General features: G+C 37.0%; 1 protein-coding gene across 2 annotated transcripts; it reads left to right on the forward strand.

The window, feature by feature from the left end:
- The first annotated feature begins 7712 nt into the window (after nucleotides 1–7712).
- Nucleotides 7713–23341, forward strand: LOC117336012 (nuclear pore complex protein Nup50-like). Of its 2 annotated transcripts, none has more exons than XM_033896337.1 (8): nucleotides 7713–7802; nucleotides 9227–9316; nucleotides 10823–10906; nucleotides 14944–15385; nucleotides 15826–16098; nucleotides 18237–18315; nucleotides 22315–22430; nucleotides 22972–23341. In XM_033896337.1, exons 2-8 carry the CDS (start codon nucleotides 9242–9244, stop codon nucleotides 23169–23171), a joined length of 1269 nt encoding a protein of 422 aa, XP_033752228.1. In that variant the 5' UTR covers nucleotides 7713–7802; nucleotides 9227–9241; the 3' UTR covers nucleotides 23172–23341. The 2 variants fall into 2 exon arrangements, with proteins under 2 accessions (XP_033752228.1, XP_033752229.1); XM_033896338.1 differs by having other exon boundaries at nucleotides 15829–16098.
- Nucleotides 23342–24460: the final 1119 nt, after the last annotated feature.

Consider the following 24460-nt stretch of genomic DNA (forward strand, 5'->3'; position numbering starts at 1 on the left):
TGTATTCAAATAATAAAAAAAAATGATCATAACAATGCTACAATAAGTAGGAATAATAGATATATTTTTTTTTATTAAATGTCCCATATTTTTTATTGTATTGCATTATATTATCAGAAACATATATATGTCTCTGATATTATGAATCGATTGACAGTTGTATTATGCAGTTCTGGATGTACAATAACAGTATATACCTTATAAAATGGATGTCCTTGTTCAAGTATGCTAGTCGATCTTGTCTATTAGGCTGATATGACTGCACCAATTACATGGTAATTAATGCAATCGTGTAACTAATCTAAGTGTTAACTTAAAAAAAAGTGTTTCGTGGCTCTTAATAACTTTTGTCAACCACTCATGAACTATTAGATTTTTTTAATCATTTATTTATCTAATTTTTTTTATTATTTTTTTTTATCTATTTATATGATGGAAGAAATGTCATACAGAAATTGTACCAGTTGATTACATTTTCTTTAAGTTTTGCTTTTCATTAACACACAATTACACTTATGTGACCGGAGAAGGAAGCTACAACGACCAGACCGGGACTCGAACCCTGAACCTCCGAGCTCTCCGAACGGGACGCGGTGGCCGAGTGGTTAAGGTGTCCCGACACTTTAACGCTAGCCCTCCACCTCTGGGTTGCGAGTTCGAAACCTACGTGGGGCAGTTGCCAGGTAGGCTGACTGTAGGCCGGTGGTTTTTCTCCGGGTACTCCGGCTTTCCTCCACCTCCAAACCTGGCACGTCCTTAAATGACCATGGCTGTCAATAGGATGTTAAACAAAATAAAACCAAATCAAAACCAAAGCTCTCCGAACTGGACGCTGCTAACCATTTGAACTGCCTATTTGGCGTTCCGCCAAGTCCGGTTCCGCCCAATCCGGTTCCGCCCAATCCGGGTTCCGCCCAATCCGGTTCCGCCCAATCCGGTTCCGCTGCAGTTACATTCACTTACAATGTAAATCAAAAATACTGCTACTATCAAACCTATGAAAAGTGCTCCATTTTACGTAGGTAGGCAGCCATATTAAAAGCATTTTAACTTCATTTGCGAAAATATGGAGACCTATGTTATTATCATAATCGCTCTCAAATACAAGGGGATGACAGGAAATGTTCACAAGACGTACAAATTAATATCACCTTCTAATATATATTAATTTAGTAATACATGTAGTTAGGTTTTGTATGCTAAATAGCTATTTTGTTATTCTAGGATTCGTCAGTGATGAGGAGAGAGCTTTAATAAGTTGATGAAGCTTGGGCCCAATCCTCCTGCTTAAGTTATTTGAAGCATAATAAAATATCTTTAAAAAACATAGCGATGGCTAAAGTGAAAATTCAGAAGAAAAGTCAAAACGGACCTGACCCAAGTTTTATAAAGGACAAATGATTTGATCTGCGACATTAAAAGTGTCTTAATTCCAATACATTCACCCTGCCATAATGAACATTGTCTCTTTTTTGTAACTCGATGTTCTAAACATTTTTTTTCTTCACTACTTCTATTTAGGTGAGTATACTCCTCCAAGCTCATCCCTAGTATAAACTATGTCGAACTCGATCGCATTAATTAACGCAAGTTTAATCAACTCAATTTAATTCATTACATGGTCATAGATTTCTAGTTATTGTATAACCAGAGGAGCATGCCGAAGAAACAAATCCAATGTATACAAAGGTTTCTCGCTATCAGCAACAGTTACTGTTGACGAGAACTCATTTTCACCATCAATACAATAGCATGACGTCATTGTTTATGACGTCACGATAGTTTATTTGCAATGTAGCTTGTCCGATTAATTAATATACCATTTTCTTTCAGTTTATTACTATCACATTAAGGATATTTATGTCGACCCCCCAAAAATGTGGATTGAATTTTAAATTTGAATTCAAATCAATTCTATTGCATAACCAATACACAAAAGGATTGGACGCAATAGGAAAGAGAAATATAACTCTGAGTTGGGGGAGGGCAAGTCAGTCTTGTTTAACGAGGTATGTCAATGCCGCGTCGTGTTGAAAGAATGTCAGGTGAGGTTATTTTTATAATAAACTGTTTAAGGTTAGATGGTATGGTGGCTCGTTAGGGCCAAGTATCAAATCTCGCATTCTCGCACTCTCGACCTTAGGTAGAAAACGCGAGAATACGAAAACGCGACGGCGAGAGTGCGAGATTAATCTCGCGTTTTCGCCGTCGAGTTTTCGCATTCTCGCGTTTTCGCTCCCTCGCCGTCTTGTTTTCGCATTATCGCGTTTTCGACCTAAGACCGAGAGTGCGAGAATGCGAGATTTGATACTTGGCCCTAACGAGCCACCTTAGATGGTGATTATGAAAGAATGAACGTGTTGAAATTCTATTAATTGTGAAAGTTTATAGCTTGAAAGTCAGGGAGTGAGCTGTTCAGAATTAAGAGGTGTGGATTGTAATGGGAGTAGACAAATTGATTGATGATTGAAGTCAGTCTTAAGCTTGTAACCGGAGTGCGAGAGCCGGATTCATGTTAATACGCAGGTTAATACACAGGTATAGTTGTATACAAGCAACCCAATATCTTCTCATATTACAATTATACATGTGCAAAGCCTGGCAATGGTCTAACGATAATCAGAAGATAATAATACTTATATAGCGTCTCAAAACAAGAAGAACAGATAAAGAATATGTACAAGGAAAAAGGGGAGGTTAGGAGAGAGAGAGAGAGAGAGAGAGAGAGAGAGAGAGAGAGAGAGAGAGAGAGAGAGAGAGAGAGAGAGAGAGAGAGAGAGAGAGAGAGAGAGAGAGAGAGAGAGACAGACAGACAGAGACAGAGAGAGAGAGAGAGAGAGAGACAGAGAGGATACTTGTAGCTTGTAGGTGAAATGATGAAAATGAATTGTAAAGTTAACGGACAGGCAGAAGTTGGCTGGAAAACGTGCGTAAATCTTTCGCTATAAGCAATACAGTTTTAAATATGTTTACAAATAGCTTCGCTTGATTTTATATCTAAGAAAGTATCACTTTACGTAAGACTTTCGTATGTAATATATCTATGCCATGGTATAAGTCTAAGCATTGCGTTTCTTTGTACAGTAAATAATGGACAATGAAAATTAGAATGTTTTCCGTCCTCTATACTATGTCCACATCCACAGGACGGACTGCCAATTAGGTTGATACGGATTAAGTCATTATTAAGATTAGTATCGTTGTTAGAAATACGACAGTATAAAATGTGCACTCCCCTAGTTTATCATGCTCTTTAAAAACGTTTTCATATAGGAATAATTTACAAAGTTTTATTGAGTTTTAAAACTGTTCTAAATTGTTACTATCTCTTTTTCCCCAGTGGCAGGTTATTCCATAAATAACATGTATTAGATATGAAAGGAGACATAGAGAGACCAAGGCGATACATTTTAATGAGAAATCCAATATTCATCTAGTTTAACTTTACAATACTGTTGATATGAACACTCCATTTTACATTATGCCCTGCGGGTAGAGCGTATGATCGTAGACGGCGACTAAAATTAGGATTTAAATTTCCTTTCTTAACAACTTTCTTCTTCCTAATGTCTCCCTCGACAATGCCTCACTTTTGGCCTTTAGTTGAGCGTTCGCCGCTGTGAGGAAGGCTTTGGGTTCTGTTCCCTAGCCGAGACATACCAGATTCTTTAAAAATGGTAGTTGCTACTCCTGCTTATTAGCGCTCATCATTTTAGGAGCTGGACGCCTTGTCCGCCTGTTGTTAGTATAATGTGATCAGGTGGGGTGTCCTGCTGGTTGTCTTCTGCGGCATGTTTCAGTGATATAGCGCTATAAAGTCTGAATCAGTTCCGCATAGCGCAGCCTCCGAACGCATCTCGCACACAGAACAGAGAACAGGCCGTCCTTAAATGACCTTAGCTGTTGATATAGGACGTTCTAAAATACTAAACCAAAGCAAAACCAAACCATTTAACATCCTCAATAATATAAACGCCTAAATGTTTGGGAGAACTGACTATCAGGATAGGTGTGAATTAAATGTGCATAAACTGCTGAACAGGTAAGTGGTAAAAAACAAGAAACTTGTTCATTTTATACATTTTTGATGATATATTTCGTGATGCCAGGCAAAAAAAAAAAAAATTGCGACCATGAGGCCGTTCTTATTTAGCTTTTACGCCGATTGATTTTGTGTCCTTTGGTTTTCGCTCGGAACCGCCTGTCTTCCCCCTTTTGGTCAAATTAATTAACTATCATCCTTACGGACTTAAGGTTCAATAGTTCATGGAAACATCAAGTTCAACATCATATATGCAATCAATAGGCGTAACGGGTGATAGGAATATAGAAATATTCTTCAACAGCAAATATACAATTTATGAGAGTAGTCAGTAACTAAACCAACCAATAGGTAGGACTGGAGATATTCACCCAAAGGTTGGAATCTCAACTGTGTTAACAAGCTTGATTGCAAATAAATACTTTCCAAGATTACATAACTCCTTTTTTATTGCGAATGAAGAAGGACGGTTCCAGTAATATTTTTAATGAGTCTTTTACAAATATCAACATATAGTGGACAAATCAGAATATATTGAATCTCACTGCAGTACTGACGGGAATATATTTCAGATACCAGACTCACTGGAGGGAAATCTGTGACGATTTCACGAGAGGGTGAACAGAAATGGCCGAACGAAGATGTAACACTTAAACCAGAAGCAAATGGTGGTATATATTTGGCTTTTTATTCATCTACATTGTCTATGTATTTCTTGTTTCTTATAACAATTATGTACGAGTTTGTGCGACAAGACATTTATCCAGCCATAAAAGAATGCGCTAGAAATTGATTTTTGATATATGGATTGGTAAAAGAATCGAAGTTTGATGGACGAATTAAAAAAGTCACTGTTGAGCCTCGGACCTCGATTATATGGACAGCTTACTGGAAACCGTGACATTTTAATTCTCTGTCATTATGCTTAATGCGTTTTTCTTTGCGACGAATGATTATTTTTGCTACCATACAGAAATACTATCATGTGGATTTCGGAGATAGGAATTGTTTTAATAATTTCATTTCAGTAATAAATAAAGGTATTATAATTTTTTGAGTATTTACCATGTGAAGATGACCACAGGCACACGTAAACGATGTAGAAAAGGGCCTTGCAATGAGACCCCCGATATATGTAGCATGTGAATTGGTGTCAAGGCCATCGGTACCGACACCACTACCTACACAAACGCCCACACACATGCACGAACTATTAATTATATCATGTTCTCCTACTTCTAGTGAAACTCTGAAAGAATTATCATATCACCGTCCTTGGAATTTATAAAACTAATTAAATTTAGTGGTATATACATCACCAGCTGTGGTGAAAATATTACGACTTAGCTGTTGTGTGTTTATTGATAGCTGTTGCGCTTGTGATCGTGAAAGGGTTGAATAATGTCTTCTAGTACACCGGGAAAGACGAACGGAACCCTTGAATATTGACAGTACATTTTATCACAGACTTGCACGTTACTGAGAAAAATAATACGTGACGTCAGCACTGACCTGGTGAGATTTCAAAACGTAACAGATATATGATGTCGAAAACTAGATTGACACTTGTTTATATGTAAAAATGATTTGAAAACAAATTTGATAACCATCTTCGGGTCTTGAAATTGGGAAAAATATAACATGCTGAAAAATGTATATAGAATATGGGAATATTGGAATGGATTACAAAAATCTTCATAATTCTTTTCCTTTAGGGAATTGGGAGGACTTCAGACATGACATAACAGGGTAGTATGTAACATTAGGAAAAAATAAAAGAAACAACAAACCAGACTGTCTCACAATTGTAAACGGAGAAGTATTATATTGAATATACGGCTAGTTTTATAATATTTGTACATTTAAAAAATGTATCATTATTCTATTTCATAGACAGACCCGGAAGATAGGATAAGGATACTAATTGATTTAAAGATGTATCATTAACGACAATCGGATTTAAATACAATTAAAACCTCTGATATGCATAAATATTACATAAAAAATTTAGATAGGATAAATGATAGGCGACCAAATTAAGACGGGGCTATCTATAATATTGACTCTAAATAAATCCCAGATAATTGACTTTCAGGTAAAAATCTACTTGCGTTCAAGATACCGCGGTGATCTGGAAAATTCGATGCTCAATGTCAGCACGGACTTTTATATCGAAGTCCATGATGTCAATATGGATAATTTATTTTCAATCTTTAATTTCTTCTTCATCGATTGTTTTATCACGGACTGTTAAAAATCCCAGTAAAAAGACAGGGCCACATAAGCATTGTTATAGTTTGAGACACAAGACGTGCATCCCTGTTGTAAAATGACATTGTCATTGGATTCCAACCCAATGTGTCGACATTTTGGATATATTGCGGGATAAAAGTCTGGATTAAAGTCTTGTGAAATAAACTTGTTACTCAGCTTTACTTTTATGCAGTCGTTTGATCTTTTAGAACGTCGTGGTTAACATTTCAAATCATATTCGCCAAAAGATACATTACCTTCATTTGTTGGTTTATATTTTGAAACAATATTGTATACCACCGTTTTTTTTCCCATTGTCGGACCGTTATTGGGACCATTTTCCGTCTTCTCTTCAGTCATAATTAAAAAAAAACCTGTCAAATATGGCTGCTTTTTTGTGCAGACGGCACTATTTAGAAAAATATCTTCGTTATAATTTCACGCATGCTCAAAGAAAATTAGCGCTTGATTGGTTGTTGACTGTGTTGACAATATTACGTCATATTAATTGACAAGTAACGTCCATTTCAGTGCGTGGTTCACAGACGTAAATGGCATTGATTGAATAAATTATAAGCGTCATGACAGCCAATAAAAAAGTTACTGAACGCCACCGACTCAATTTTGAGTAAATCAATTCGAAACATGGAAGACGCAATGTGGTTACTTAGGAAATGGTAAAATGAAATCACAAAAATAGCTCGACTTCTGTATAATGTACCATACTATTATAGATCGCTTTTGGTTAAGAAATTTTAACATCGTATTTTTATTACATCACAGAAAGAAAAATCCTGATATATGTTCATAGTCATCCTCCATTCATTATCAAAACTAGTTAAATCTTATTTTTTCTTTATTTAAAAAAATTACAGTGAATACAGTTGATAGCGACATTTTTGTCGACGAGACAGGATTTTAAAATAATTTCTTATTACTTGTGCCTATTTCAGTATTGCATGTCAATGATATCGTTACCTTTGTCGACATGAAAACTCTCTAGAGGTACAGTATTCTTTGCTATTATACATATGCCCCTGCTATAAAAAGGGCATTAAGTTAACTTTAGCTTGGCCTATGTAGAATTGTTTTCAGATTACTCAGACAGACGAAGAATCCGCCATTTTTTCTGCATACGCAGTTGGAGGACAGGTGCCTGTTTCATACATCAAAGTTCCCGCGCTTTATAGCTTTCAGTAACAGGGATAAAATCCGAAATATTCCGAAAGATGAATTGCCTCTCGGACAATACATATTTTAGCTCAAAAGTGGTTGTTTATATATTTTTCTTCGTGTTTTATACTTTGATAAAGGTAATAAACATATCTGAGACAAATTTAAGTCTATCAACAATAAAGTATTCATAAAAATAATATTTTTACAAGGGGACTATTTCTTGATCGTAATTGGCTATCGTCATTCAAAATGGCAGCCTCCATGCTGTAAGTCACCACAATTGTTGCTAGGATAAAATTTGATTTTGAGACCAACATACTCATTGAATTCGGTAGGTATCTATGTAAAGACGAGAATTGTACCAGTCTTACCCTATGTAAACAAGATTGACGTTTAATCATCGCACGTGACTCTTAAAATAGAAGTTCTAATTGACTGCAATGCTCTCGGGATTGTACCAGCACTACGGTCTGTGCCAAACCCGGATAACATAAAATTTCTGTTCTACATTTATTGTATGAAGACACTCTCAAGTAATGTCACGTTGTTTCAAAATAATCATTATACAGTTTATATTTCCATTATATAGCACAATTGTCGGATCTTGTGGCTTTTCAAAATGTTTTCTTTCTATAGCTATCAGTATATAATTTCTAAACACGACGAAGATGGTTTATTGAAGCCATTTATATTCCCAACAGTGTGTCATGCTAAAGGATTAAACGACAAGAAACTTACAGCAGGCTTCTTGTCATAGTCCACAGGTACTTGGGGTCAGGAACTTAAGTTATAATCAAATGTTATGTTATAATTATAACAACCAGAAATGGGTGGTTGTTTTTGGGGAAAAAAAAGTTTTATAATCGTTTCCAATGTTGTATCGATGCAAATTAAAATCAGACAATTTGATTATAACTTAAGTTCCTGACCTCAAGTACCAGTGTCACAATCAGCACAATACCTGATGATTAGTTGGCCCACAGGTGCCTGACTCGTTTTATGAAATAATAACATATAATTAAGAGTACATATAAATGAGAATTATCATTTATTCTCATATGTACTATTATATGTTATTATTTTATAAAACGAGTCAGGCACCTGTGATTAGCCAATTCTTCTGTTACAGCAGCAATAATGGAAGTCAGAAAGGTTGTTATACAGTTAAGTTTAACCTGTGTGTATTCAGAAAAATAATTTGAACATCAAGATTGATTCCCTCCTGAATTAAGTTTTCCAACATCCTATGCTATCGCTTATATTTCTCAATTCACGAATTTTCTTCCAAAAATAAGACGAAAAGGCCCTTTCCCAAACTAGTGAGAAAAAGCCCTGGAATCAAATAATCATCATGATTTTATTAATTCCAGTTCTGGTCTTCATTCAGTAGAATCCTTGCCAAAATCACCATTTAACATTTATGTTATTGTAGATACGTAGTGCGCTTATTTGGACGAATATGATGATAATTTGGATAATATGAGATTTTCAAACACAGCTATGCATAGTGACACGTCTTTATACAACCTAGTTCATAAATGTGACAAATATTTGCATGTGGTAAAACGTCGAAAAGAATCCTTATATATATTCTGCGATTGAAATACAATGTAGTGTACCGTAATTATTATATATGCAGTATATACTCCAAGATTTTCCATGTTTTCGTTAACTTTTTTCGCTATTGTTGTAAAATAAGGTTCATATTTGTAAATCTATATTTACATGTAATACGTTTCATCTTTAAATATTCAGGTAAAAACCTCATACATGAAGATGGCAAAACGAACTGCCACAACAGAACTTACCGACAGGAACTGGGACCATGAAGATGAACCAGAGGAAGTAAGTGAATAGTTCTTTAATTAGATCAGAATTTTTCTGCTCCATTTAATTTGGGACCTATGAGCAAGTTGTACAATATTTTTTATGTTTTCGCTGCAAGTTGGGATGTCTGTTAGATTTTCTAAGATGTTGGTATTTCGGTTACCTGATGAGACAAAGTCTTAAGAGACCTATAATGGCTATATGTTCTACGGGTCCATTTTGTCCATCGTTGTCCATTGTCGTCCATCCGTAAACAGTTTATATTTTTGAATCCTTCTCAGAAACTCCCGAACCAATTTCAATGAAACTTTGCAAAATCATTTCATAGACAAAGGTCAACAAAAATCGTGAATTATATGGTCCCCATCCCGCAGGAGACTAATTGACGAGGCAAGAAAAGGTCAAATTGACTGAAATTTCAACAAATCCTCTTAAGACCGTAGACGGGTCACCCAAATAAGGTGGAATCAAAATATACTCTTGAACTTCATAGATAGAAAGGTCTTAAGGTGCTTCACCAAAATTGTGAATTTTATGACCCTTAGGGTCTCGCATTTGCCCTTTGGGAGGGTGTTAACTTTACTATAGTTTATATAGGGAAATCACATTTTTGATTATCATTTGTTTGATTTCTATTGGAATTCATTCTAACTTTAATTTGTTAACATTATCAGCTAGCGTGAGTTTCCTCTGGCCCTGACACCATGTCTGAAATTTGAAAAAAATAAATAAATAAAAAGAAAGACCCCAGATAAGGTAGAATCAAATATGTATACTCCTCATATATTGAAGGGTCTTAAGGTGCTTTACCAAATGGTGACCCTTGGGTTTTCATGTTTGGGTAAACTTTACTATGATTTATATAGAGAAATTTTATTTTGACTATAATTTGTTAGATTTCTAATGGAATAAATTCTAAATTGGTTTGAATTAGCAGGTAGGGATGACAGTTTGATTGTATGCATGTTGAGCAGACTGACTCCAGATGCAGGGTCATTAAGGGTCAAACTGACTGAAGATTTCAAATCTTAGATGACTGTTAAGACCCATGGGTCTAGATCTCTTGTCTTAAAGTTAATATACCTTTCATTCAATTTGGTTAATATAATGTAAACAATGCTCAAACTGGGAAATATTTACATATTTTTGTAAGATGTCTCACTGTTTGTGTCTTAGACTGGGAATTATTTACATATTTTTGTAAGATTTCTTGCTATTTGTCACTGAATTATCTTCATATTTTTGTAAGATATCTCACTATTTGTGTCTCAGACTGGGAATTATTGATGTATTTTTGTAAGATGTCTCACTATTTGTGTCTCAGACTGGGAATTATTGATGTATTTTTGTAAGATGTCTCACCATTTGTGTCTCAGACTGGGAATTATTGATGTATTTTTGTAAGATGTCTCACTATTTGTGTCTCAGACTGGGAATTATTGATGTATTTTTGTAAGATTTCTTGCTATTTGTCACTGAATTATCTTCATATTTTTGTAAGATATCTCACTATTTGTGTCACAGGCTGGGGAGTTTGTACAGGCATCAACACAAATCATCAAACAGAGACAGATAATTAAAGCCAAAAGAAAAAACACAAGCGTAGAGGTAAGAAAAAAACTTCTGTTAACCTTACATTGTTTGTAGACTTTGTCTGCATTTGTTACAAAAAACATAAATTTTGTCTGCATTTGTTACAAAAAACATAAATTTTGTCCATTTCCCACAAAGCGTTCTTGAATTTAGATAATTTGGATTTGAAAGAACTCCAAAAGGCAACTTTATAAGCCATTGGAATGGCCTTGTCAGCCGTCTTGTTTACTATGAAACCTAAGCTAACGTTGGTCAAGGGAGATAACTACAAATTTTCAAGTATCACAATACAAATCAAGGATAGACAATGTATCGATGCACCACTCTGCAATCCAATACATTGATGAATTATTACACCACTGATTATTTGTCCATCCAGAATTATTTAAGCATTGATGTCATTTTTTAGCTCACCTGGCCCGAAGGGCCGGTGAGCTTATGCCATGGTGCAGCGTCCGTCGTCCGGCGTCCGTCGTCCGTCAAGTTTTTCTTTAAGTTGCTACTAGTCCTAAAGTATTGAATGGATTTTCACAAAATTTGGTCAGGAACATCCTTGGGGGAAGGGGAACAGAGTTTGTATACATTTTTACTCTGAACCCCCAGGGGCCTGAGGGGCGGGGCCAAATAGGGGAAATAGGGTTAATCCTTTAAATCGCTACTAGTCATAAAGTTATGAATGAATTTGAACCAAATTTGGTCAGGAATATCCTTGGCAGAAGGGGAACAGAGTTTGTATAAATTTTTACTCTGAACCCCCAGGGGCCTGAGGGGCGGGGCCAAATAGGGGAAATAGCGTTATTCCTTTAAATCGCTACTAGTCATAAAGTTATGAATGAATTTGAACCAAATTTGGTCAGGAACATCCTTGGGGGAAGGGGAACAGAGTTTGTATACATTTTTACTCTGAACCCCCAGGGGCCTGAGGGGCGGGGCCAAATAGGGGAAATAGGGTTAATCCTTTAAATCGCTACTTGTCATAAAGTTATGAATGAATTTGAACCAAATTTGGTCAGGAATATCTTTGGCAGAAGGGGAACAGAGTTTGTATAAATTTTTACTCTGAACCCCCAGGGGCCTGAGGGGCGGGGCCAAATAGGGGAAATAGCGTTATTCCTTTAAATCGCTACTAGTCATAAAGTTATGAATGAATTTGAACCAAATTTGGTCAGGAACATCCTTGGGGGAAGGGGAACAGAGTTTGTATAAATTTTTACTCTGAACCCCCAGGGGCCTGAGGGGCGGGGCCAAATAGGGGAAATAGGGTTACTCCTTTAAATCGCTACTAGTCATAAAGTTATGAATGAATTTGAACTAGATTTAGTCAGGAATATTCTTGGCAGAAGGGGAACAGAGTTTGTATAAATTTTTACTCTGAACCCCCAGGGGCCTGAGGGGCGGGGCCAAATAGGGGAAATAGGGTTAATCCTTTAAATCGCTACTAGTCATAAAGTTATGAATGAATTTGAACAAAATTTGGTCAGGAACATCCTTGGCAGAAGGGGAACAGAGTTTGTATAAATTTTTACTCTGAACCCCCAGGGGCCTGAGGGGCGGGGCCAAATAGGGGAAATAGGGTTACTCCTTTAAATCGCTACTAGTCATAAAGTTATGAATGAATTTGAACCAGATTTGGTCAGGAACATCCTTGGCAGAAGGGGAACAGAGTTTGTATAAATTTTTACTCTGAACCCCCAGGGGCCTGAGGGGCGGGGCCAAATAGGGGAAATAGGGTTAATCCTTTAAATCGCTACTAGTCATAAAGTTATGAATGAATTTGAACCAGATTTAGTCAGGAATATTCTTGGCAGAAGGGGAGCAGAGTTTGTATAAATTTTTACTCTGAACCCCCAGGGGCCTGAGGGGCAGGGCCAAGTAGGGGAAATAGGGTTACTCCTTTAAATCGCAACTATAGTCATAAAGTTATGAATGAATTTGAACCAAATTTGGTCATGAACATCCTTGGCAGAAGGGGAACAGAGTTTGTATAAATTTTTACTCTGAACCCCCAGGGGCCTGAGGGGCGGGGCCAAATAGGGAAATAGGGTTACTCCTTTAAATCGCTACTAGTCATAAAGTTATGAATGAATTTGAACCAAATTTGGTCAGGAACATCCTTGGCAGAAAGGGAACAGAGTTTGTATAAATTTTTACTCTGAACCCCCAGGGGCCTGAGGGGCAGGGCCAAATAGGGGAAATAGGGTTAATCCTTTAAATCGTTACTAGTCATAAAGTTATGAATGAATTTGAACCAAATTTGGTCAGTAACATCCTTGGCAGAAAGGAAACAGAGTTTGTATAAATTTTTACTTTGAACCCCCAGGGGCCTGAGGGGCAGGGCCAAATAGGGGAAATAGGGTTAATCCTTTAAATCATTACTAGTCATAAAGTTATTAATGAATTTGAACCAGATTTGGTCAGGAACATCCTTGGAGGAAGAAGAACAGAGTTTGTTTAAATCTTTATTCTCAACCCCCAGGGGCCTGAGGGGCGGGGGGAAATAGGGTCACTCCTTTAAATCGCTACTACTCCTGAAGTATTGAATAGCTTTTCACCAAATTTGGTCAGGAACATCCTTGAGGGGAGGGGGAACAGAGTTTATATGAATTTTTACTCTGTACCCCTAGGGGCCTAAGGGGCGGGGCCAAGTAGGGGAAATAGAGATTAGTCTTTTAATTGCTACTAGTCATAAAGTTTTAAATGGACTTAAACCAAATATGGTCAGGAATATTCATTGGAGAAGGGGAACCGAGTTGGTATAATGTTTTACTCTGAATCTCCAGGGGACTGAGGAGTGGGGTCTGATAGGGAAAATAGGGGTTAATCCTTTAAATCGCTATTAATTATTAAGTTACGAATGGATTTTAACTAAATTTGGTCAGGAACATCCAGAGAGGAAGGGGGGGAAAGAGTTTGTATAAATATTGAGGGGCCTGAGGGGCTGGGCCAAATAGGGAAATAGGGGTTACTCCTTTAAATCGTTACTTTCATAAAGTTATGAATGGATTTGAACCAAATTTGGTCTGGAATATCCTTAGGGGAAGGGGGAAAGGGAGTTTATATAAATATTGACTCTGACCCCCAAGGGGCCTGAAGGGAGGGGCCAAAAAGGGGAAATAGAGATTTGAGTTTTAAATGGATTTGAACCCAATTTGGTCAGAAACATCCCTGGTGATGGGGGAACAGATTTTGCATAAATGGTTACTGTGACCCTCAATCCCATAACTATGTATAGTATCGCTGGGCATTAAGGGATAAACACAATTTTTATGTAAAAATAGGCCAAAGGGTTTTCCCCACCCTAAGGGACTTAGTTTCTTTAAACACCATTATGGTGTAAAAATAATCCATATGGTCTTTCAGAGAGTACATTTTTGTATATGTATTGACAAATTGAACATGTACATTATTTTGACATTTGGTCAAATCCAACCAGGTGAGCGATACAGGCCCCATGGGCCTCTTGTTTTTAGTTTCATCGGGGTATGAAACAAATTTTGTTTGCAAACTGTATGAATCCGCGTAGCGAGCGGATTCATACAGTTTGCAAACAAAATTTGTTTCATACCCCGATGAAACTAAAAAAAAATTGACATCAACGCTATAATTAATTTTTGAAAATGATTTTCTAATTTAAAACATGTTTTATGTACAATTTTACTGGTTTTAAATGGGATTCTTTTTCTCAAATCAATACGCAACCTCAATTGTCGTATTGTGACGTCACATTTTTCGCGCCATTCTCGGAATTTCTTTCATAGAAGAATGAAAAGAATTTTTCGACCAATCACATTTGAGTATTTACCATGAAAACAAAGAAAAATTAATTATTACTATATGTGTGTACACTGAAGTTAATTTTAACCCTTTCAACCCCAAGAAACTTCAGTGGACTTTGCCATTCATTCATTATTTGAAGTCCAATGTGGTCAGTAGGGGTGAAAGGGTTAATGACCTGTTTGCTATACTATAATAAGTGTTGGTGGACTATAATACTACTCGCTGACTGCAGGATGACGTAAATAATTTCATATTTCTCATTAATTTTTACACAGGGAGGAAGCAAATCATTCACCGGTTTCTCTGGGTTCAGTTTCAAGCCTACATCAACGAGTACTCCATTTAGCTTCAATGTCAAATCCGTAACCAACGGTCAGTCAGAAAATAAGGAGACTCCAGCTAGTGTTGTTCCTGCCAAGGCAAGTCCAGAGAGCAGCCCTGTTAAACCGACACCGGCTAGTAATGGCTCGTCTAAGGCAGAAGGTTCAGGCAATGATTCCTGTAAGACCTACTCGGAGAATCTGCGAAAACTTAATGAGAGTGTGTTGTCATGGATACAGAAACATGTGGAAAAAAATGCATATTGTATTTTGACTCCAATATTCAAAGACTATGAAAAACACCTTGATGAACTCGAAAAGGAAAAGTCAGAGAGTTTGGCCAAAGGTAACGGGATGGAAATGAAGATGACCACAACATCGTCCACTGTTACTGAAGGTAGGAAAAAATCAAAAATGACACTTCATCATTGATTTAGAATCTTTGGGGGGTGGGGGGGGGGGGGGGTTAGGGTTTTATTTTAAGCTAACAATCGTAACATTCATATGGGGTTTGAATCGGCTTTAGTCTACAATCTGTTTGTCTGCCCATTTGCTGGTAAGTCTGTCTTCCACCATTAAATATTCAAAGTTTATTGCAATTTTTATAGTACTAGCCACTAGATGGATGAAATGTCCGACAGGCAGTAATCTTGGATTTCTACAGTAAAAGATTGTAATTGAAATATCTCTCTAAGAATCTTTCTCAAATTTCATTTGTTGGTTGCACTTTGGGCCTAGAAGTGCATCAGAATATAAATGATATACACTGTATATATCTGAATCAAGTCAGTTGAAATTTTTGTTTCATAAATAAATTGACCAAAAGCATTTTGTTAGCAGGAACTAACTCTGCCATATCCTCAAGTAAACCGGCGTTCTCATTTGGAACATCCGCCACTGCCACGTCCGGAAGTGGATTCAGCTTCGGGTCTACAGGTACCACAGCACCACCTGATGGTAACAAGGGAACTAACGGAAGCTCCACATTTGGGACGGCATCAGCAACTGGTTCTGGTTTCCCAGGGTTTAATTTAAAATCAAATCTTGGATCCACACCGTCACCGTTTTTCGCTGTCGGACAATCTTCAGGTGCTACAGGATCCTCAAAAGGTACAGTCCACGTATAGGTTACCTCCCTTTATGTGTATCTATCTTTGTGAGGTACAGTCCACCTCTAGGTTACCTCCCTTAATCTGTCTCTATTTCGGTGAGGTACAGTCCACCTCTAGGTTACCTCCCTTTATCCGTCTCTATCTTGGTGAGGTACAGTCAACCTCTAGGTTACCCCCCTTTATCCATCTCTATCGGTGAGGTACAGTCCACCTCTAGGTTACCTCCCTTTATCCATCTCTATCTCGGTGAGGTACAGTCCACCTCTAGGTTACCTCCCTTTATCCGTCTCTATCTCGGTGAGGTACAGTCCACCTCTAGGTTACCTCCCTTTATCCGTCTCTATCTCAGTGAGGTAAAGTCCACCTCTAGGTTACCTCCCTTTATCCGTCTCTATCTCGGTGAGGTACAGTCCACCTCTAGGTTACCTCCCTTTATCCATCTCTATCTCGGTGAGGTACAGTCCACCTCTAGGTTACCTCCCTTTATCCATCTCTATCTCGGTGAGGTACAGTCCACCTCTAGGTTACCTCCCTTTATCTGTCTCTATCTCGGTGAGGTACAATCCACCTCCAGGTTACCTCCCTTTATCCATCTCTATCTCGGTGAGGTACAGTCCACATCTAGGTTACCTCCCTTTATCTGTCTCTATCTCGGTGAGGTACAGTCCACATCTAGGTTACCTCCCTTTATCTGTCTCTATCTCGGTGAGGTACAGTCCACATCTAGGTTACCTCCCTTTATCTGTCTCTATCTCGGTGAGGTACAGTCCACATCTAGGTTACCTCCCTTTATCTATCTCTATCTCGGTGAGGTACAGTCCATCTCTAGGTTACCTCCCTTTATCTGTCTCTATCTCGGTGAGGTACAGTCCACTAGTGGTGGGTCGATCATCGGATATAATCGATTGACGACTTGTTAGAGCCTTCCGATGTCGATGATCAGTTCTTGTTTCCCGAAACCGATTAATCGATCATAGTTCAACCGAATGCACCCTTGAATACTATTCGAACGTGACCGAAGGGAGACTACTCTTTAGCCTTTAAAAACCATTGCAAATGGCGGCACTTGTTGATGGAAGTGACACCACTAAGGATGATACTAGTAGTAGTATTACAGTCACAATTAAATCTGACGATGAACAACTGGAAAATAAGACAATATACCCTCATCCCGGAAGTAAAGCCAAAAGCGAAGTATGGAAATACTTCGGATTTCTTAAAATTTCTGATAATTTGCCGCCGACAAAAGTCAATCTCAGAGACAACAACAATGTGCAGGATATCGGTGCACTACACTACCACAACACTCCTGGACTATAGGATTATATATCCAATATAATGTGCGAATTCATGCAAGTGTACTAGTGGTACTAGTCCGTACTACTACTTCTACTAAGTACATAACTACCAATAGTGAGGGTTATTGATATTACACTAATAGAGTTACACAATATCAACAATAATGCAAGCTATATATGAATAAATGATAAGCAAAATAAGTGAGAAACACACACTCAACCAATTAAGCAACTATTAGTAGTTTGAGAGCAATAAAATAACTCTGCACTTTGTTGTGGAAGATATTCTTATAACCGATTAAATAATCGGTAAAGGACATCGGCAGCATTAGCCGATCCGATCATCGGATCGGTTTGAATTCCCAACCGATGTCCCACCACTACAGTCCACCTCTAGGTTACCTCCCTTTATCTGTATCTTCTATCTCGGTGAGGTACAGTCCATGTCTAGGTACTTTCCAAAACAATGGTTACCCCCCTTAAGCCTGTATATAAATGAATGTTTTCAGTATTAATAATGAATTTATTATTTGGAAGAAATTACATGCACAGTTTGTTATTGCTATTTCAAGTTTTTCAAGCAAAGTACTGAAATGATAGATTTTATAATTTTTCAAGATTATCAATATTCAAAACAAAAATTTGAAATCAAAGGAATTGAAAATTACCATTTTAAAAATATAAAAAACTTAAAAAAACATTTTCAGAAATAAAAAAAAAGAAAAGAAAATGTGTTAATTGCTTGCAATGAAAGCCATCCAGTTGATGACCAACAGTTGGTGTTGATAAGCTAACATTTCCATGAAATCTAGATAAATACTGTCTACTGTTTATTCAGATACTGAGGAAGAAGAGTATGAACCCCCCAAACCAGAATCAACAGAAGTTAAAGAGGAGGGAGCCCTTCATACAGTCAAGTAAGTGATAACATACAACCATCTGTATCTATCCATAATAAACTACTACAAGGAGACCCTGTCGCATAATGACCCTGGCTGTTCACCGGACGATAACTGTAACATGTACTGTATATCCTTTGTCTGTCGGCCATAAGATCGGTGTTAACGCGACTGTCCTTCCGTCATTCTGTCATACTTTTGTTTTCACTCATTTACTCTTTAATGAAAACAGATATATGTGTATAGTAACTCTAATTTTGTGTATAGATTAGATTATGGTTTATATATATATATATATATATATATATGTATCCAGAGTTATGACATTTTAAATCTAAAATATTAATACAAAAACAATATGCCCTGAATTGACAGCCTTGCCTACATCCATTAGGAATTGAAAAAAAAAGACAAAGAAAGCTTTAAAGTTTAAAATCTATGTTTACAATGCAATATTCCAGTCCTTCTTTCAATTGTTTTGAAACCTCATGAGAACTCCTCTTCACAAAGCCAATATCATTTAAAAGTTCCAAACCTCTCCTTGGTTACTGGTGGAGACATTTGTGTTGCCTCGACACATCTATCGGCTTGCACAGTTTGGATTGTGGCTAATTTTTAGCTCACCTGCCCGAAGGGCAAGTGAGCTTATGCCGTGGCGCGGCGTCCGTCGTCCGTCCGTCCGTCCGGCCGTCCGTCCGGCGTCAACTTTTCCATTCAAGCAACTTCTTCTCAATAACCAAAAGGCCCAGAGACCTAATATTGGGCCTGTAGCATGCTGGGGTGAAGGGCTACCAAGTTTGTTCAAATGAATGACCTTGACTTTCATTCAAGGTCACAGGGGTCAAATATGCTAAAAAAAATTAAACGACTTCTTCTAAATAGCCAAAAGACCCAGGGACTTGATATTGGGTCTGTAGCATGCTGGGGTGAAGGGCTACCAAGTTTGTTCAAATGAATGACCTTGACCTTCATTCAAGGTCACAGGAGTCAAAAAGGCTAAAATCTTTAAACGACATCTTCTCAATAACCAACAGATCCAGAGACCTAATATTTGGCCTGCAGCATGCTAGGGTGAAGGGCTCCCAAGTTTGTTCAAATGAATGACCTTGACCTTCATTCAAGGTCACAGGAGTCAAAAAGGCTAAAATCTTTAAACGACTTCTTCTCAATAACCAAGAGGCCCAGGGAGTTGATATTGGGTATGTAGCATGCTGGGGTAAAGGGCTCCAAAGTTTGTTCAAATGAATGACCTTGATCTTCATTCAAGGTCACAGGAGTCAAAAAGGCTAAAATCTTTAAACGACTTCTTCTCAATAACCAAGAGTCCCAGGGAGTTGATATTGGGTCTGTAGCATGCTGGGGTAAAGGGCTACGAAGTTTGTTTAAATGAATGACCTTGATCTTCATTCAAGGTCACAGGAGTCAAAAAGGCTAAAATCTTGAAACGACTTCTTCTCAATAACCAAGAGTCCCATGGAGTTAATATTGGGTCTGTAGCATGCTTGCGTGAAGGGCTACCAAGTTTGTTCAAATGAATGACCCTGACTCACATTCAAGGTCACGTCGATCAAGTATGCTTAAATCTTTAAATGACTTTTAGTGAAAAGCCAAAGTGCAGAGAGACATTATATTGGTCCTGTAGCATGCTTTCAAATAACTGCAGGATCCATATATGAAAAGATCACTGCATTGCAGGTGAGCGATTTGGGCCCATTGGGCCCTTGTTTGCAATTAAGTCTAATTCTATCAAAGTTAGAGCAAGGTCATGCTTGTTTCAGAAATATATTCCTGGTTAACTGTTTAAATACTTTATACATAAAATTTACATTAATATGCAATAACCAATCAAGTGTGATCATTTTCAACACATGTATCATTTTCTTATGTATGTGGTATTCATGGCACAGAAGCAAAGGAAACAGTGAAGTACATCAACCATGAAAATAACTCCCCATTGAAAAAAACACATTTACAGTTAACTTAGTCACAAGTATATTATTGTAATTTATGGGGAATGTAAGACTGTAATGCAAAAGTAACGAAAGGCATTAATGTGTTATTTTATTTAATGAAAGGCAGGGTTAAGTTAATTTGGATGAAGTTCTTTGCCATACCAATGATAATGAGATTGTACCATTCTTTTAAATCGTGTTTCCATGATTCAAATGCTTAATGTATATCTCTTGTGACACTTTTTTTTCCTTTGCATTTAGCTAACTGTAAATCGCTTATATTTCTCATCGATTTAATTTTGCGTAAATAAGCAAAGAGAGTCAATTGTTAATTCAAATCCTTCACAATTATTTGTATGAAAATAAAACTTTTGGATGGCCACCAAGTTACCAGTTACCGATATAGGAGACTAGCAGAGTCCATGTCTCTGATAGCTCATCATTCGGGAATTAAAAGTCATTTCTTGATCAGCGTTCATGAAATCATGGATTCATGATTATGTCTTATGAAGTAAGTTCACGAAATGAACTTTTCACAAAATCAGATCTATTAAAGTGATACAGCATAAAAATAATCAACTATTCCAGGTAAATTGTGTTTGAAGATCTTCTTATGGCTGGTTAATATAGCACTTGTATGTTTTTGGTACCAAATTATTTATTGTCTGTCGATGATACTGAATATACATCATAATCTAATTAATCCATCTACAAAACATTACACATGCTAGTAGTTGTTCATTTAGAGCCTGTTTACTATGCTTATTGTCTTTGATATTAACCAAATACATATTTTGTGGGGGGGGGGGGGGGGGGGGGGGGGACTGGAATTGGAAGTTTTGAAAGAAGTACAGTGGACCCGCGATAATCCGGACGCCGATAGTCCGGAAAACTCACAGTCCGGACGGAAATGCACGGGAACGGATTTCCGTAACGTTATTTGTACTCACCAGTCCGGAAATTCGGATTCCGATTCCGGAAGCCCATTTTGGGAACGGAACATACTTTTCATTAGTAAATTTCCCTCAATAATCCGGACGATTTTTTCACCACGAGGAGAAAAAAATGTCGGGGCAAGTCACCCGTGTCGACAGCTGTACAGACTATCGCTTGACACTGCGTAGTCATATCGACCACTGCCAGGTCATAGCCCCGGGTGTTTACCTGTGTTACAATATATGTAGCTTTTGTTTTGATAACGGTACATTGCTTTTTCTCTACGACCTAAATGTTACAGAATTTATGCACAAACATTCAGTTCAATTTATGATCGGTAATTAACATCATTAACACTTGTATTGGGTAAACACGGATATCGGCATTGTAACACCGTTAACGTTACGTGAAACGACGACTCATTGAAAGATGCATGTTATTAATTACATACACATTTACGTATTAAGCAGTGATTACAAGAACTGGGTTGATTACACACAAATTAGTCAATAGTCGTCTGATATTTAATTAAGCGTCACATTGTTAGGGGATTACGGGTTGAATAATTATGGACATCTTGGGTAGTTCTCGCTGGTGTCGCGTACTTTTAAATAGATAGCTTGGGGTTTCTGGTAAATCATAAAAAAAACATGGACTGACGGTAAGTTGTAAAATCCGGGTATTTTATTTAAGGTATTTAACGTTTGAAATTTCTACTTGTTTGTGAACCTGCGGGACATGACACATGTGTGTTGTTTGTAGGTCACATATGCCCGCTATAAATAAAACAACTTTCACTTTTAAATGTTCTTTTAAAAACATAGTTTATTTTTTACTTTCTAAAAAAAACAAAAAAAAACATCATATCAGAAACAGTATATTTATTGATTTATTGTTAAAAAGTCTGACAATTAGACGTGTTTATGAAACGTCCCGGATCGTATATAATCAAGGGAGATAACTCTTACACGACAATTTTTTTGACATGGTACACGAAATTCGTTAGTCCGGAAAACTCGTAATCCGGACGGTTTGGACTGGGAACTTCAAGGTGTTCGGATTATCGAGGGTCCACTGTATATGCATTTTGTGGAAATTCACAAAATATTATTTAATTTATGTTTTCCAGATGCAAGTTGTTTTATCAGAAGGACGGTGCTTGGACGGAACGTGGAATCGGGTTCTTACATCTCAAAAAACCTGACGACAAAGCACAGCTTGTAATACGTGCGGATACAACTTTAGGTAGGAGAATGGTTTGATTTAAACACTTCGCAATTTCATTCTTTCGTAGATTTAGGTCAAAATTTATGCAAAGATCACATGGCAGTAGAGGCATTTATGTCTTACAGATATTTTCAAGTTTGATATATGTGAGAGAAAAAATTTTTGTAAGCCTTGTGCTGTCCGGGCCAAACTCTTTCACTCGGGTTAAGATATTCTCCCTATCCATCAAACAGGCCCATGTTAGATTCTATTAATCCCATATCAATGAAAATGATACATGACAATATTTTCCTCAAAAAACAAATATTTATTTTTGCGGGGGGGGGGGGGGGGGGGGGGGGGGGGGGGTGAATTGCTGACATAATTTTTTATTTATTTATCGCTAGTCAGCAATTTTTTTTTACCAAGCTGCATTTGCCTTTTATGGTACCAGTATTTGGATTACAGGTATTTGGGGGTACCTGCTAGATAAAAGAAACATTTAAATGAGCTGTTTGTGAATTAATTCAAGATGAAATGATTCGTGACATATGTAAATTGAGTACTATTTATTTTTCAGGGAACATCATATTAAATATCAACCTATCGAGCTCACTACCCTTGAATCGTCAGGGCAAGAACAACGTGAGTTTGATGTGTGTACCGAACCCTCCCATCAATACTAAGGAGGATCCTAAAGCTACTGCTATGCTTATCAGAGTGAAGACTGCGGAGGATGCCGACACACTTTACGAGAAAATGAAGGAGCTGAGGAATTAATACCAATGTATATAAATCTGTCGACATTATGAAATGGACTATCTAAAGAATGTCTCAAGCTTTGTGTATCAGTAAAAAGAGCGAACTTTCCTTGAGAACTGATTGTTCCTGTGAATCAAACTAATACATACATTCAATAAGGGAATTAAATTCTTCAAAAAGTGATGAAATCAATTTTTGATTATTTTTTTTTCCCCGTCAGATTTGTAAATATTCCATTTTCGCATTTCATTCATGGTTTGGAAGTCCTGGACTTAAAATCACATTCACAAAAGGATTTGAACAGTTTGTGTTGTACCGATTATCATGCACGTAGATTCAGTGCAGAGGAGAATATTCTTCCTGATTCAGTTGAAGCAGTTTTATATAAGATCTATTATTTTTGTCAAACTTTGAATTGACAAATGCATATAGTTAGATCACATAGTGGACATCTCAATATACCGTTGATTGAAATATCAATTCAGAATTTTTGGTCCAGTGATCCTGGAAATTAGGGATGCTGGAAATCTGGACTTTTATTTAAAGTTTTGTGTTTAGCACAGTGTCTGAGAATATATCAAAGTTATTCCAACCAAACATTGAATATAGTTGCATTGTAATAGGGACATTTCAACACACTCTTCAAATTACGTGAATATTCACTTTTAGTGGTATTTTTTTAGGTAAACTTCAGATTTTGAAAAGTTGATGTAAAATAATTTTTTGCAACTCTAATTGATTCTCAAATTGGAATGAGTTGTGTAATGTATCAGATGTATTTTTTCTTACTTATTAGAAAGAGTGATTTTTGGTGTAAAATGTCCTATTAAGGTGAATTTTGAGACTACCCGGAAAGTGATTTTGCTAAATTTGATATTTATTTTGCAATGCATCAATATTTACACATTGCTATAACATATGCAGGGTGCTTCCATACTATCAAGAAGATTTTTTTTTTTTTTTTTTTTAAAATGCTGGAACTTTTTTAATATTGGAGTTATTTTAAGCTTAACTTATATAATTACTTTATTAAGAAAGTGGGAAAGGGCGTGACACATAATTTGTTGTATTTCTTGTTTATATTTTTTTTTATACTTGCATTATAATCATGTAAGTCTGTAGCTCTAGGCCCACCCTTCATTAGTACCGTAATGATCCACAATATCCCCATGTCTGGTAATAAGCCCACCCTTCTTTAGTACCGTAATGATCCACAAAAAACCCATGTATGGTAATAAGCCCATCCTTCATTAGTACCGTAATGATCCACAATAACCCCATGTCTGGTAATAAGCCCACTCTTCTTT

This window comes from Pecten maximus, chromosome 10 (genome assembly GCF_902652985.1).
Source record: "Pecten maximus chromosome 10, xPecMax1.1, whole genome shotgun sequence".
NCBI classification, from domain to species: Eukaryota; Metazoa; Mollusca; class Bivalvia; order Pectinida; family Pectinidae; genus Pecten; species Pecten maximus.